This window comes from Vanrija albida, assembly GCF_041260175.1.
Source record: "Vanrija albida strain AlHP1 chromosome Unknown contig_6, whole genome shotgun sequence".
NCBI lineage: Eukaryota > Fungi > Basidiomycota > Tremellomycetes > Trichosporonales > Trichosporonaceae > Vanrija > Vanrija albida.
The window spans coordinates 2420706-2436025 of record NW_027191425.1 but is presented as its reverse complement, the minus strand read 5'-3'; the positions used below and the strand labels follow the sequence as shown (position 1 = coordinate 2436025).

The 15320-nt window shown below is 66.3% G+C and overlaps 6 protein-coding genes across 6 annotated transcripts; 1 reads left to right on the top strand and 5 right to left on the bottom strand.

The window, feature by feature from the left end:
- Positions 1-948: 948 nt before the first annotated feature.
- Q8F55_008386 (uncharacterized protein) lies at positions 949-1361 on the bottom strand (the record flags this gene model as incomplete). The annotated part of the gene is made up of 3 exons (XM_069356783.1): positions 949-1081; positions 1134-1235; positions 1303-1361. The coding sequence occupies 3 exons, from the start codon at positions 1359-1361 to the stop codon at positions 949-951; spliced, it is 294 nt and encodes a 97-aa protein (XP_069206624.1).
- A 1731-nt stretch (positions 1362-3092) lies between these two features.
- Q8F55_008385 (uncharacterized protein) lies at positions 3093-4421 on the bottom strand (the record flags this gene model as incomplete). Its single annotated transcript, XM_069356782.1, has 4 exons — positions 3093-3456; positions 3752-4050; positions 4084-4250; positions 4328-4421. The coding sequence occupies 4 exons, from the start codon at positions 4419-4421 to the stop codon at positions 3093-3095; spliced, it is 924 nt and encodes a 307-aa protein (XP_069206623.1).
- A 730-nt stretch (positions 4422-5151) lies between these two features.
- On the bottom strand, positions 5152-7613 carry Q8F55_008384 (uncharacterized protein; the record flags this gene model as incomplete). The annotated part of the gene is made up of 4 exons (XM_069356781.1): positions 5152-6912; positions 6951-7041; positions 7078-7439; positions 7497-7613. 4 exons carry the CDS (start codon positions 7611-7613, stop codon positions 5152-5154), a joined length of 2331 nt encoding a protein of 776 aa, XP_069206622.1.
- Positions 7614-7740: 127 nt separating this feature from the next.
- Positions 7741-10466, bottom strand: Q8F55_008383 (uncharacterized protein; the record flags this gene model as incomplete). The annotated part of the gene is made up of 7 exons (XM_069356780.1): positions 7741-8195; positions 8230-8415; positions 8454-9217; positions 9255-9847; positions 9889-10049; positions 10257-10310; positions 10382-10466. 7 exons carry the CDS (start codon positions 10464-10466, stop codon positions 7741-7743), a joined length of 2298 nt encoding a protein of 765 aa, XP_069206621.1.
- A 124-nt stretch (positions 10467-10590) lies between these two features.
- On the bottom strand, positions 10591-12586 carry Q8F55_008382 (uncharacterized protein; the record flags this gene model as incomplete). Its single annotated transcript, XM_069356779.1, has 8 exons — positions 10591-10757; positions 10796-11076; positions 11173-11246; positions 11282-11759; positions 11792-11850; positions 11883-12102; positions 12135-12301; positions 12341-12586. 8 exons carry the CDS (start codon positions 12584-12586, stop codon positions 10591-10593), a joined length of 1692 nt encoding a protein of 563 aa, XP_069206620.1.
- Positions 12587-13879: 1293 nt separating this feature from the next.
- Q8F55_008381 (uncharacterized protein) lies at positions 13880-15242 on the top strand (the record flags this gene model as incomplete). The annotated part of the gene is made up of 6 exons (XM_069356778.1): positions 13880-13945; positions 13978-14148; positions 14223-14478; positions 14529-14696; positions 14756-14997; positions 15033-15242. The coding sequence occupies 6 exons, from the start codon at positions 13880-13882 to the stop codon at positions 15240-15242; spliced, it is 1113 nt and encodes a 370-aa protein (XP_069206619.1).
- Between the last annotated feature and the right edge of the window lie 78 nt (positions 15243-15320).

Sequence of the window (15320 nt, the reverse complement as noted above, 5' to 3'; positions counted from 1 at the left end):
TGGTGTATGCATAGTGGGGCGGGCGGCGGGTCACACGAGGCGTGCGCGGCCGTGGGTCGTATGACCCCGATGCGCGGCCGTGGGTCGTATGACCCCGACGAGATCTTCGCCGCTGGGCTTACGACCCTGCCGGGAAGCTATCCCATATCGGCGGAGAGGATGGAGGAGATACGGGCCGAGGCAGAGGCCCATGCCGAGTAGGTCGTTGGGTCGAAAGCTGTTGTAGCATGTACATATGTGGCCGAGGTGGGTGGGCAGATGGGGGCGGGGGTGGCATTGTCGGCCTGCGCGCCGCACACCCCCTTACCGCAGGCACTGCCATACCCCAAGTTGGTTCTCCTGCTCCCCCACGCATCGCCCTCTACACGACCACAAGCAAACGACCGCCGCATCGCTGCGGTTGGCCGCTCGCTTCGGCGGCAGGTGCTCCGCCGAGCCAAGCAGTGTCGCCACGCGGTGTCGATTAAACGACGTCATTTAGCGCGTCACGAGCGCGGCGAATGTGGGGCTACATGTGGGGACACGGCGCTGTAGCGACGGGCGCAGCGGCCAAGGCTGCAGCAGCAAGCATAGAGTGCATGCGGTGACCAAAATCAAACCAAGAGTACAACGGGGCTAAGAGGGGTACAACGGCCTCGAGAGGCTGGGGAACCGGGCTACCTGGGGCAAGCGTCGGGGTCGGGGGCGGGGTCGCCGTCGGGGTCGTGTCTCGGCGTCGTCTATCACAGTCTAGGGAGGTGCAGGCGTTGAGGCCGGCAGTCGGGAGCGCGTTGAGCGCTGGGTAGCGTTGTGGGCGGGTGGGTGGCAAGACGTGCTAGCCTGGGGCTGTTACGCCGGGGGGCTTGGCACCTGGGCATCGCGTCTCGGCGGGGCGGGTGTAGCGGTCGGAACGAGAGCACAGCCATATCCGCTCGGCTGCGGCGTAGCTTGCGCTGGGCCTGGGCGCCGCTACAACTGGACCCAGCGGCGCGGGTCGGGGTCAGATGCCGAGACGTTGACATCGGGGTCCTCGCTCGCGCGCCGCCGCTTGGCAATCTCCTTGACCATGCTGTCGTCGATCCACTCCCATCCGAGGTACTTGCTGCGGGTGTGAGCTGGGCCCCGCCTGCCGGCCTGTGCGCCGCGCCACCTACCCCAGGATGTACTTTGGCGACTTGGACTGCAGGCGCTCGGGGAGCGTCTTGAACGCGTTCTTTATGATCCAGGTGCGCTCGCTGCGGAGGCGCGGCGGGAGGCTGGGGTGTGAGCTTGAAGAGCGCGGCAACACTTCGCGCGACTCGGGCAACGCTTCGCTCGACTCACTCATCCGCGTCGAACCCGTCGAGGTCGCTCGGCCGTCTTCTCAGTGAGAGTAGGGGCATCGGGGTGTGGGGAGCTGGGGTGGTGGTGGGAGTGTCCGGGCGGCAGTCGTCGCCTCGCGTCCTCGCCGCTTTTAATGCATCTGCCCTCACATTCAGTCACGCACCGGTCATGGGGATTTAAGTATTTTGCCTGCGTCGACTTGCGTGCGCGCCTCTGGACGCCGGCGTTCCCGAGTGTGCTGGGCGCCAGCGCCAGCGCGGCCGCCCAGCCCCTCGCTCCCTCGGCAGTCGAGCACCGCGCGATCCACCACGCTCGCAGCCCTCGCACGCCTGCGCGACGCCATGCTGGCGGCCAAGTGCTATACTTGGCGTGCTGGCCGCGCGGGGGCTGCATCGGGGATTGCAATGCGGCTGCTGTCGGGGCTGCGGCCCCAGGCTGGGGCAGTTTGGGGCCACGGCGCCTCGCGCCTCATCGGCCAAGGTCACCTGGCCTGCGTGCATGATTGGCTCCACTGGCTTATCTGTGCAGTCGTCTTCGTCTCACGCGCTGTAATTGGCTCGCCGGCGGCGAGTTTACCCCCCAAGTCACGTTATCTACCCAAGGTTGGCGTCGTTGGGGGTGAGGAATAAGGTGGTGGCGGCTTGGCCGTCGTGGCCCCGTAATGGGGCTATCCGGTTATACGCGCCAAGGCTCCCATGGCATTTTGCGACCGCTTGCGTGCTGCACCCAACGCCGTGGCCGTCGGGAAACGCGCGCAGCGAGCGTACGACCGCCTCACGCGTATCGAGTGCGCCAGGCGCCGTGTCGAGGCGGGCCACCGGGCCGGCTGCCACCCCACAGCGTTGACTGCGCGGGCATGCCGGGGCGCGGGTGTGTGCGTGGTCAACGCGGGCACACGACGCGTCCAGCCATGCCAGCCCAGTCAACGGCGCGGGGCGGGGCGGGGGTGTGGCATTTGCGAGGGGGGTCTGCCTCGACGTCGGTCTGGGACGTGAGCAACGCGGTGCCCCCTCCCTCGCTTTATACGGCGAGCCCGGGGCCAGCCAACACGGCGGCGCTCACCCCAGCCAACAGGATATCAGCGGCACCGCGGCTCGCGCGCTGGCCGCCGCATTCCCCGGCGACAGTGCGCACGCCGACTGGTCGAGCATGCGGGGCACCTGGTCGGGCCGCGTATCGCGTGGTCGCGTCCGCGCGGGTCGGCGGCAAGTCGGTATCGCGGCTCGTGGCGCCGCGTTGAGCGTCGTTGAGTACGCGGCTGACTTGCTGCCCCGGGCCAGCGGGATGCGTGATGCCGAGTCGGGGTGATGCCGAGTCGCGGTGCTGGCTGTGCATATTCCGGCCCGGCGCAACGGGCTTCTTATATGCCTGGCGGGGAGCGTTGCTGCGCCATCGCAGCGTTGCTCTCCCCAGCCACGGACGACGCACCCGGCCGGGTGGAAAAAAGAGCGAGTGGGTGCGAGTCCGCGTCCACGCCACAACCTGCCACCCACATGCTTGCTATGCTATTCTGGCTCAATGCCACCGCGCATCATGATGATCCGGCATGCCGGTCCCGATTCCAGCCCCCAAGCCTACTCGGTTGGTTGCAGAAAGCAACGGTGTCGGAGAGGGACCGCCAGTTGCCGACTTTTGACTCAACGTCGCCCTCGCCCGACGCCGATGCCGACCCGCCTCCTGCGACCCAGCCAACCAGTCAACCCCGTGCATCGTGTCAATGTACAACATGCGCGCGTATCCCTCGCCCCTTGCGCACCCGCTCAACTTCCGAGCCTCCGCCTCGCCCCCGCCTAGATCGGGTTCAGTCCCGCAAACGCCCTCAGCTTCTCAAAGATGACAAGAGAGATGACCGTGTGCGGCCACAGCCGCGTCCAGCAGCCAATGAAGCCCTTGTAGAAGGCCATCGGGCCCTCGTACCGGAGCATCTTGGCCGCGCACTCGAGCGACGACGAGTACTGCTTGGTCGCGTCGTTCATCATGCGCACCTTGACCGTGTCAATGGGCGCCGAGGTGACTGAGCAGGCGAACCCGGCAAAGCCGGAGCAGACGAGGTGCGTGAACAGGCCTTCTGGGAACGTCGTCGGGTAGTGCGTCCGTAGGAAGTGCTTGGCGACGTCGTACGAGCCGAGCTGGGACGATGTGAGGACGCCGGCGCTACGGGGTTAGCCGGCGGGCGATGGGGTGGGGGCAGCGAGCCGGCGCAACGAGTCGGAAACAAGGCAGGGGCGACGGCGTGTCGCTCAAGGCCGTCGTCGGCCACTCCGGGATTCACAATGACCACGGGGTACACTTGCACGATCTCTGGTTGGGCAAACACGCGAGTGGTGAAGAGGCGCGTGGGTGGCAGTCTGCACAAGGCAAGCCCAATACGCTCTTCCCCCGCCCTCCGCAACACTCATCTCTGCAGGCCCACCACCATTCCGCTCGCTGCGCTCGCGTCTCGACTCACCGAATAATAGTCGGCACCACGGCGCGATAGAACCCCCTCACACCCTGCTCAGCGTACACGGCCTTGGCGTGCCCGCGCAAGCTCAACGCCGCGCCGCCCACGGCCTGCCTGCGCACCTTGAGCACGTCGGCCGGGTTTGCGATCGCCGCGCCGAGGCAGCCGGACCCCAGCCCCGCGCCGAGCTTGACCACCACGCTGTGCGGGTCTAGGCTGGGCGAGAGGGACAGGATGCCGGCCTTGAACTGGTCGTAGCAGCCCATTCGGATGCCCGAGTAGGACAGCTCGCGGATCATGGATGCCTGGGGTCAGCGCCGCAGGGAGGACGCACTCACCGAAACCCCGTTGTAGATGCTCAAGAAGCCCTCCTTGCGCACCATGTCGATGAGGGTGCGCACGAACCCGGGGCTCATCCCGCTGCCCTGCTTGATGAAGAGCTGCTGCCGGACCTTGACCAGGTCGGCAGGGTTGGTCACCATTGCCGAGGTAGCGTTTGCGCAGCCTACAAGTGGGAGCGGCCGACAATGGACACGAGGACGATATCAGCACCTCCCCACGGCATGCCGCAGCCCCACCCACCAGCAAGCAGCATCTTCAAGCCAATCTCGTGCGCCGGGTGCATCTGGTTCGGGTGCTCGTCGAGCGCCTCCTGCTCGACCACGACGGATGCCATTGTGCGTGTGTGTGCGTGTCTAGTGTCTATCGATGCTGTCGATGCTGTCGAGCTCGCTGGTGGTCGATGCCGCCGTCGTGGTGATTACCCGAGCTGTGGGGGCTAGCCGACGTCGTGTTGCCGAGTCGCCGGAGGAGGGGTATGTCGTCGCTGTCGTCGAGGTCGCGCTGCTCGGCACGCCTGATTATACCGGGTCGAGGATGCAGAGAACAAGTGAAGAGGTGTCAGATGTCAGAATCGTCGCGGATGTCAGAGGAGTGGGGTTGACCCGGTTCGGACCTAGCCGATGCGCCATCCCTGGGCGGCTCGTTTGTCAACAACACCGAGGACAACGGCGACGGCGACGGCGGCGGTGCCAACGGGCCACACTCTGCACACTACTATACACAGGTATACTCTACGTGCTACACGTACACACAAGTTATGCTAGCTAGAATGTCGCCGAGCCAAAGCGCTTCCTACGAGTTCCCCCCTATGGCGGGTTCCTCTTACCCCGTTCCGACCTATGCCCTATGCGTACACGCGCCCTCGCTGGCCCCTACACAAGCACGACGCGCCGCTCTGCGTATCCCTGCGATACGCCTCCTCGCCTACCGGTTCTTCTACACATCGATGACGCCAAAGCCATCGGCGGCGCACCACCCGGAGCACCTCCGCGCCCTCCACCGCGCCGAGAAAGGCTGAGCGGAACACCTCCGCGGGGGCCCACACTCGCGTGCCGACCTCTGCTTCAGTGCCGCTGTTGCGTGCGCGCCGCTTGCGGGGTCAGTGAAGCGAGCGGCTTGCGCTGCTTGGCTCGTTGCGCTTCCACGGCTCGTTGCGCTTCCACGGCTCGTCGCGCTTCCACGGCCCGTTGCGCTTGCACTCCCTTCTCAAGCAAGTCCTGCACTTTGCCAGCAGTGAGCCCCTTGGCGCGGAAGAGCGGCTCAAGTTTGCGGCTGAGCTGGCCGTTGAACTTTGGTCGCGGAGGGGGAGCTGGAGGGGAGACGGGGCGCTGGCCCGCGGGAGGGATGACAGGATCCTCCTTGAGAGGCGGCGACGGCGAGCTCGGAGTGGCCTTGACAAACTCGGCTGGGTCTGCCTGCGCCACGTCGTCTATGGATTCCACAGGCTCGGGCTTGACGGCGTCGTCCTCGGCTGCGGACTCCTGGCTCGTCTTGCTCTTGCGGAACCATGTGAGCGGGTTCATCCGTTTCAGCAGGCCTGTGGACGGCGTTGAGGGCGTCCGCTGCTCCGCTGGCGGTGCAGTCGACAGTAGGGGGGAGTGCCGGTGTCGCTTGGCGCTACAAGCAGCGGCGGAGTCGTTGGAGATGGTCGAGGGCTCAGCCTCGCGCCGCCGCTTCGAAGCTTGATTAATCGGGGTGCGTTCATTGTCGTGGCGGCTGTGGACCTGGGTCGAGGCTGACGGAGGGGGGCGAGGAGTGAGCGCTCCGGTGGACGAGCTGGATCGATGTGAGAGGGAGGAGTCGATCTCCTCCGCGTGCTCGCGCGACTGCGTCGACGTGAGCGGGCGAGCAGGCTCGTCGAGCTCATGAGCAGGCTCGTCGACGGCGTCCTCGGGAACCTTGGGGAGGCTGGAATCGAAGAGTCTAAAGCCATCGTCGTTGTCATCGTCAACGGGTGGGGAAGCTGGGCGCTCGGTGTCACTGCGTTGTCTCCTACTCCGCTCAGAGTCTGACAGCTCGGCGTCGCTGTCTTCAGATCCATCGACAGAGATGTGATCCGGCTCCTCAGCCTCGGTCGGGTCGGCGTTGTCGCTTAGCTCCGGCGCATCGGCCGGTTCGAGCTCACGCCGAGGCGTCTGGAACGACGACTCGCCCCTGGGTCGTCGCCGCACCTGCTTGCGGCGCTGCGTCTGGTCTCTGCGAACAACGATCTCGTCGTCGCTGCTGCTGAGGATTAACGGTGTGTGGTGCTTGGCCACGGGTCGCACAGGGCTTGCGGGGCTGGGTGTCGTGAGGTCAATGGCCGGCTCTGCAACGGTCGGGATGTCGACAGCTTCGGCCTCGTTGGTCGGTGCCTCCACCTCGTCCTCCTCGTCACTCAACTCCATCACCTGCGTCCAGATCGGGTCATCAGGCGCCGGGACCGAGTCTGACATGGCCTCGTCGATATCGAGGCCGTCGTCAGGGGTAGGGAATCGGTTGGACAGCGGCTCGTCGTCGATGTCGTCGTGCGGAGAGGCCGAGTTTGGCGCCACATCGAGGCCTTCCTCAGCCTCAACCGGCCCGGCGTCGTCCACGCCGTCGTCGCTACTCGCCCCCTCCTCCACCGGCTCAAGATCCAAGCCGAAGATGGTGATCGCCTCGAGCTGTGCCATCTGGTCAGGCGACGGCGGGTTGAACAGCGCCTGTGGGAGCCCCTTGCGCCGCTTGTCCTCCGAGTGGGCGTCGAAGCGGCGGAGGAACTCGTCGAGGCTGATTACGCCGTCGGCAGACGCGGAAGCGCCGCCCGTCGATGCTGTATCGTGCGTCGTCGACCGGGTCGAGGCCTGGTCGTCAGTTGTCACAATACGCATAAACAACTCACCACCCGGCGCGAGCTCTCGCTCGACACGCGCGACCTCATGGCTACAGGCTCCGGCTTCCTCTCCGGTGTGGGGTTGGACGCCGAGCTCGACCTGCGACGTCAGCCCCACCCACCCCAACGCACTCACAGTCCAAACCACCACTTGCGGAGCACGTCGCGCACCGCCTCGGCGTGGCCGATGCCCACCGCCTGCGAGTGGAACACGGGGTTGTTCTTGTCCCCGCTGACAATCTCCCACGCGAGCGCGTGGATGCTGACGCGGGGGACAGCCGAGCCAGGCTTGGGCGGGTCGACTCTGAACGCAAACTTCTTCAGGCGGACGACGGCGCGCAGGCACGACGTGAGCGTCTCGGCGTGCTCGCCGGCCACGCTGGTTTCGAACGCGTCGGTTGCTGCCGCGTCAAACGAGATGGGGATGGTGTGGGTGCGGTCGGAGATGACGCCGCAGACCTCGGCGTACGGGTCGTCGGCGGTGCGATATGTGCTAAACTGCGGGGTGAGCGGACAAGCGGCGAGGGAAGGCGGCGAGACTCGACTCCGACTCACCTTCAAAATCTGGGCGCACTTTGAGCCGCCGGTCCAAGGGGTATGTATATCTGCGCCGTGGTCCTTGTCGTGCCGCACGATTGACTTTTCAATCCACGACGCGAGAGACTGGGCCATTGCAAGAGGAGGGGGTGGGGAGTGAGGAAGTCAATGTTGTTGTTGTCGGACGCGACGCGTTCAAAGTCAAAGTCAGTCACGTGACTCCACTCGACTATGATACAATGCATTCATGCTACATAGCGTCCTAGATCGGCTGGCTCATCTCGAGAGCAGACGAGTCCGGGATGGTCGACTCAAGCGCGCCGTACAGCAGGCCAGAGTCGAGCCACGACAGGTCGGTCTCGAGCCAGCTGCTCGTGACGCCGCCGACGCCCAGCCCGAGGCTCTCGAGCAGCTGGTCGGCAGAGAGCGGCGCCTCGTCGCTGCCCGTCACGGGAATGTTGAGCGCCTTGGCGACGGCCGTGTACGCATTGGAGAGCATCGGCAGCTCGCGGCTGGCAAGTAACAGCAGGGTGATGATCCGGCGGAGGGCGGCCTCGGCAACGTCCCACGTCCAGCCGAGGTACGCCGCGACGAGCGCGTCGACGAGCGAGACGGCGTACTGCGTCGCCGACTCGACGAGGTGGTACTCGCCATGGACGTCGCAGAGCGCGATGCGGAGGAGCAGGCTCACGCAGTTTGAGATGTGGTGGGAAGAGTCTGGCGTGAGCGAGATTCGCAGCGGGTCACTCACAAGGCATCCAGAACTGGTCGCGGTCGGCCGTGCTGAGATTTGAGACGAGCTCGGCTAGACGCTGGCATGCGACCAGGCCGTTGTTAAGAGCAATGAGGCTGTGCGGGGCCCGCATGTCGGTCAAGCTCTCAATCACCAGCCGGTTGGTCACGACCATGACGCCAAAGACTGACAGCTGGAATGATTCTGCGGGGTGAGCGGGCGCTCTTGAGCTGCACACTTACTAACGCCAGTCGGGACAGCCTCGCTGGCCGAGCCCTGGCTCCAGCGCACCTGCAGCTCGGGATCGAGCGTCCGCTCAAACTCGTCGAGCTGGGCGCGTATCTCCTCGAGACGGGCTAGCCGCGTTACGCCCGTCGGCGCGTTGACGACCGCCTGCACAGTGTAAAACTCGTCGACGAGCTTGTCGACAATCTCGGTGAGGCGGCACGTCGCAATAAACGCCTCGTACGACAGGCGCGTGCTGGGCGAGAGGCCGGGCGCGCCGTCGGCATCGTGCAGCGTCGGCAGGGTCACGTTGTAGTTGCTCTTGTGGAGGTTGCTCGGGCGGCCGTAAATCAGCGCTCGCCACTTGTCGTGAATCAGCAGCGTCCACCAGAGACGCTTGCGCACGCTGCGCTCCCAGAGCGGCAGGGTCCAGTTGGTTGGGTCCATGTGCAGGCCGAGGAGGTGGGCCGCGCCTGCGGCTCTCGCCAGGCCAATCTCGCTCTGGCCCACGTTCTCGGCGGGGCGAGACGAGAGGATGAGCAGCGCCAGCTGGATGGTGCGCAGGCGCGGCTGCCTGAACTCGTCCTCGAGCCCGACGAGCCCCTGCGACCACAGCTGCTTGTGCAGCGGCCGCAGCTCGTTGATGTAGGGCGTTGCGTGGGCGACAATTCCGGCGAGGAGCGCGAACGGCACCGGACCGTTGCCGCCGAGGCCTGCGCACGCAGCCTCGAGCCGCTTGGCGTTGACAAACGGGAGCGCGGGGAGGGTAACGAGGGTGAATCTGGGGTGTAAGCTCGCGCGACGCCGCGCCCACTCACTTCCCCAACGCCTTGTTCAGCATGTCGTCGCCGACGGCCGCCGCCTCCTCCATGACCATCTCGAACGCCTTCTGCGCCGAGCTCGGCCCGCGCCCGTACAGCAGGCTGGGGTGCTTGATAAAGTATGCTGGCAGGCGGGAACTCGCCGAGACCTGGCGGAAGGCGAGCGTTGCCTGGCGGGCAAACGTCGCGCTCGCGACCCCCTCAGCGGCGGGGTTGCGCAGCGTCAGCCCAAAGAAAGCGCCCGAGCCGACAAAGTGCGACTCGTCCTCGGCGTCATCTGCCGGGTCGAGGCTGGGCGGCAGCTCGACGCCGCCCGAGAGCGCCTGGTGCACGAGCGCGTCGCGCGTCGACGCGTGCGGGTTGCTCGGCGGCGACGGGTACCGCTGCAGGTGGGGCGCGCGCGCGATCCCGCGCAGGCTGTCCTGCGCGTACGGCGAGAGCGGGTACGGGCCGTTGTTGTTTGGCACTGGGGCACCAGCGGCCGCCGACGACCCGGGGGACACCGACGACGTGCCCCTCACCCCCGAGGTCATGGACGGCCCGCCGGCGGTCGGGGTGAGCCACGAGCCGGCGGTCGGGAGGGCATAGGGCTGGCGTGAGCTGCGAGCGGGGGGGGTGAGGGACGACCCACCTGGCTGGTGCTCTCCTTTGGAGCTGCGGCGGCGTCGCCTTTGGGCTTGCGCTTCCGCGTCGTCGGCGGGAGGTGGAAGGTGCACTCCTTGCGCCGCGTCTTGCACGACACGCAGGGCTCGCCCCGCACCGGGATCATGCATAGGTGTTTGTGCCGGCGGCCTGGGGGTGTGAGTGGGGGAGCTGGGGAGGGGCTTGTCGGCATGCCATCGGCCAAGCGCCAGGTGGGCGTAGAGATAACGACGCCGGGGGTCCATCGACGGCGATCGACCGGCCAGCGCGCGCATGCATCGCGCATGCGGCGGAGCTGGGCTGCCGACGAGATGGTGGCTTGCTCGCTCGCTGCTGACCACGACGACTACAACTCACATGCATCGCACGGCCTGTCGAGCCTTGACCTAGGTTCACGACCCTTTGGTGGGCCTGCGGCGAGCGAGGTCAGCGTTGGGCCGCGGCGAGCGACAGGCCAAGTCGGAGGCGAGCGAGCGACCTACTGCCTGAACGAGCAGTGCCCGCGAGCTGCTGCTGCTGCTGCTGCGACTCGTACTCTTGCGGCGACTGGGATGCCCCGGCTGGCATGATGTGAGTCTGGGGATGATAGAGAGTGCGATGCAAAGGACTGACCAGGTGACACCCCACCTCGTCCGACACAAATTGAAAAAGATTCACAATAACCAGCCATTTACATTTGTCCAACTACTGCTCAATCACTTCCCCACCCCTCGCTGTTGCGCAAGATCTTGTACATGAACCGGATAACGCTCAGGTGCGCGTCGAGGTGGATGCGCTCGTCGACCGTGTGGAAGTTGAGAATGTGCTTCATCGACGCTGGCGCAAAGCGGTAGATGTGCGGGGAAGAGTCCCAGTACCCTAAGCGTCAGCTGATACAACTGACGACGACGACTCACACTGCGTGTCGGTAAACGCAGTCATGGCTGACGGCACGACGACGCTGCCGGGCCACTGGTGCCGAATCGTGCCCGCGACCAGGTCCCACGCCGCGCCCGTGTCGGGCGTGATGGGCGCGGGTTCGAGCACGACGCCGACGGTCTCGAGGCGGACGACGTCGCGGGTCGCGAGCGGGTTGGACCCAAAGGCGTCAAGCGTGAGGTTGTGCGCCTCGGCGACGGGTGTGAGGGCGGCGACGAGGCGCGACAGGACCGTCTGCGACGTCTCGAAGAAGACGGTGCTGGGGGGTTAGCGGCGAAGGGAGGGGGGGCGGCCAAGTATCGCTCGGCAGCAGGGAAGAGGGGGGTAGGCGAGTCCAACTCGGAAGGCGGCTCACCGGTAGTTTGTCAACGATGACACGACCTCGGGCAGGGCATTGTACTTGATCCCCCCGTTGACGACCGTGATGGCCTGTGGTGTCAGCAGGCACTCCCCACCGCACCCACCTGCGTCGTCTTCAGGAAGAGCGCCGCCTCTGGACTCTCGGCCAGATCATCGCTCAACGCGTCCCAGCACTTCTGGCACCGGACCTTCTCCTTGAGCTGAGCGTCCATGTTGCCGTGGGTCGCCGCGCACTCGAGGAACCCGAGGAGGGGGTTTGCCGCGTCGAGCTTGACCGGCCCGGGGGCCGCCTCCATCGCGGTGAAGAGCGCAGCGATGAGCCCGATACCCGTGTGCGGCGGCGGACGACTGCTGTGCCCGCCTGCAGTGTACAGCGTCATCTTGACCGTCAGACAGCCCTTCTCGGCGAGGCCGACACGCGCAAACTCGCGCCCGTACGCCTCGTCGACGCCGGTGAAGCCCTCGTCGAGAATCAGCGCGATGCCGTTGCGGCCGTAGCGCTCGAGCACGACGGGACCGAGGTGCGCGGCGCCGCGCTGCCCGAGGATCTCCTCGTCAAAGCCGAACGAGAAGAGGATGGTGCTGGGGTCAGCGGGGTTACGGGACGCACTCACCGCTCGGGAACAAAGCCCTCGGCCAGGAGTTTCTCTGCCGCGGCGAGCTCGGCAATGAGCTGGCGTCAGCGCTGCCCCAGCCCCCACCCACCGTCGACTTCATGTCGGTCGTGCCCCGGCCCCAGACCCAGCCGTCGGCGTCGAGCACGGCGTCGAAGGGCGGGTGCGTCCAGTCGGCCTCGGTCTGCGGGTTGACGGGCACGACGTCCTGGTGCGCCATGAGCATGATGGGCTTGAGCGCGGGGTTGGTCCCCTTCCATGTGAACAGCAGCCCGTGGACATTGACGTGCTCGACGGGGATGTGCTTGTGGCTGGGGTCAGCGGGGCCCTCGCTGCGACCCACAACAAGGGGAACGTCTTGCGGAGGTACGCCTCGAAGTCGTAGAAGATGTCGAACGACGGGTCGGACGCGTTGAAGCTCATGCCGTCGAACGTTTCGGTGCGAATGCGGATAGCGCCAGCGAGCCGCTCGTACGCGAGCGCTCGGTCGGCCTTGTTGTCGGCCGGGTTCTGCGCGGCGTCAGTCACGGCCCGGCACAGCTAGCCCACCCAGTCGCCGCCGACGTCGCGCGCCTCCGGCTGCACGGGGCAGCGGACGGGCGAGTCGTGCGCGTGCTCGTGCGCGCCGTGGACGTGCCCGGCGTGCTTGCAGACGTGGGTGTCGGCGCGGGGGCTCAGCGCCGCCGAGGGCGAGGACGTGCCCCGCTGGCCGAGGTACACGCCGGCCGCGAGCGCCAGCACGGCGAGGAGCAGCGCGCGGGTCCAGCCGGCTTGTGTTTTTGCTGCGGTAGCCATCGTCGTGAAGAGTGCAACGGGGCGAGGCAACATGCCGGCTGTCGTTTATGAGCGCCGAGAGTGCAGCGGCCCGACCGACCCACCCGCCGCCCCACTTTCGTAGCCGCCGGCCGGATTACGCCTGCCTGCCGCTTGCCGCCGCCGCTGCCGCCACTTGCCCGCAACCTCGCCCTTCTTTGCACCTCGTCGCCGTCGCCGTCGGTCTTCGGAGTGGCCGAGGGCGGGTCAGGCAGATGCATGATGTAAGCTATGTACTGTGCATACTGCGTGCAGGTCCGGAGGCAGATCTGCTCTGCTAGCGCTTGGGATCAACAATCGGCGCTCGCGCATGGCGTGCCGATCCTGGCCGCGGCCAACGTCAGCAGCGTGGAATGTGGCACGCGACTGCACTGGGCCGCTGTGTAGCGGTTCCGGAGGCAGCTGCCGACCTCGCTCAGGATAGAGGAGGACTTGCGGCGCGTGGCAGGCTGGACAGGCGGCGGCGAGCGCGCATGCTGCTCCATGGCCTCGCAGGCACCGACGACGGAAAGCTAGCTGTGGCCCAGCACAGGCGAACACACCCCACTGCAAACCGTATCGCCCCTCCTCTTGCGGAGAACGTCGGCTGCACCCCCGCCACCACGTTGACTGCGCCGCCATGCCGGGCGCCGAGGGCTTCGGCGCCAGCCATGCCGGCCCAGTCAACGAAGCGGCGGGGCGGGTCTCTGCCTTGCGTTCTTCGGTACTCAGACTGCCAGTCGTCGCCAGTATTTATGCCCAGCGCAGCGAGCACGACACTGCCCGTCATACGAACAGCCGCGCGTTTCATTGGGCCTCTAGCCTGTGAAGAAACCACGTTGGACACGGGTACATCGGTCAGTTGGAACGAGTACTGGGTTCCGGTTGGCCTATCTGTCCCCCTCTGGCGGCCCGCGGCCAGCCGGCCAACTAGCCTGCATACACCTCACCAGCCCTGGCAATACGCTATGCACCTGTGCATCGTGGAACGCTGCATGCGCTATGCCGTACCAGCCGGCCAGTTCGACAGCCACACGCACCTGGGCCACGCGTGACGACGTTGGCCGCGGCCACCCCGCGTGGCGATAAGGACTGGCCTTGCCGGCCAGCGAGAATTGGCCGCGCAGTCGACCACACCTTGGCAGTGGGGCCTCCTGGCCGCGGTGCACGCCGGGGGCTTGGGCTTGCGGGCCGAACGCGCCGTATTGTTCTCGTGGACATAAAGCGTCGCTGCGGGGTACATGAAGCCCCGCACAGCTGCTCACAGCGCCTCTCACTGCCCCACTTACCATCACCATGCCCGCCCCCGTCCACGACGACCTGCTGCACTTCACGCCCGTGGCGCCGTCCACGATGGACCTGGTGAGCTGTTCTGTGTGCCGGCCTGACTCCAGCCTTACGCCGACCTCGCGGTCGTCGACATGAGCACTTGGCACGACGGGCCGGATGCCCAGGCCGCCATCAGCGCGAAGATTGCCCACGCTATGCACACGGACGGGTTCTTCACGCTCGTCGGGCACGGGATTAGCGAGGAGGAGATTGCGCGCCAGGTGGACATTGGCTATGTGAGTGGCGTGGGCACCGAGGCTGTTGCCGGCCTGCTCCGGGGGTCGCTCGCTCGCGCTGACGCGCTCGCTAGACCGTCCTCCAGCGCACCCCGCTCGAAGAGAAGAAGCGCCTCCGCGCCCAGATGCAAGAGCTCGGCACGTACAAGGGCTTCAAACTCCGCAACTACTACGAGTTTGGCAAGGGAGTGACCGACAAGATTGAGCAGTTCAACTGGTACCGCGACATGGCGAGCCAGGAGTTCCCGAGCACTATCCTGCCGTACTTTGACGAGGTCAAGGGGTTCACGGAAACGGTGCACAAGAAGGTGCTGTTTGAGCTGCTGCGGGGTGAGTGCGGCGGGCGGGCGACGAGATAACGCGAGCTGACCATGTTCCAGCCTTCGCCCACGCCCTCGAGCTCCCGTCCGAGACATTCGTCGACACGCACAAGTTCGACGTGCACGACGAGTCATGGATGCGCTACATGGCCTTCTACGACGAGCACACCAAGGAGGAGGAGGACAAGGTCAAGGGCGTCTGGCTCAAGGGCCACCAGGACTTTGGCTGTGAGTGGGGCGTCGCCATGCCCGAGTCAAGCCCCAACCCCCGCTCACACCCACCCCAGCCCTGACATTCGTCTTCTCGCAGCCCATGGCGAGCCTGCAGGTGCGCGACGACGCCGGGACGTGGCGGTACGTGCGGCACACGCCCGGCGGCATCATTGTCAACTGCGGCGTCTTCATGGAGTGGTATACGGGCGGCTACTTCAAGGCTGCCAACCACCGCGTGGCGGCGCCGCCCGCAGACCAGCGCGGGCACACGCGCTGTGGCGTCTTCTACTTTGCCGTGCCGAATGACGAGGAGAAGGTGGGTGGTGGCGCCGTGGCCGAGCTGACGCCTAGCCCAACACGCTGCTGGCCGAGTCGGCCGTGCTGCAGCGCGCAGGCGTGCGCCGCGTGTTCGAGTCCGACGACCACGCCCTCACGTCCAAGGTCTACTCGCAGGCGAGGATATCCCGCGTCGGCAAGAGCGAGACGTACATGCGGCCGTGGGGCGACGGCGAGGTGGTCGTCGAGATGATTGCGGGGGTCGAGGTGCCGTGGTACGGCTAGGGAGGGTGTCGTTCGCGTGAGGTTGTCGAATCGTTGTCGAATCATAGTCTAGTAATGCATCGTCGTTGTCGCTGCTGT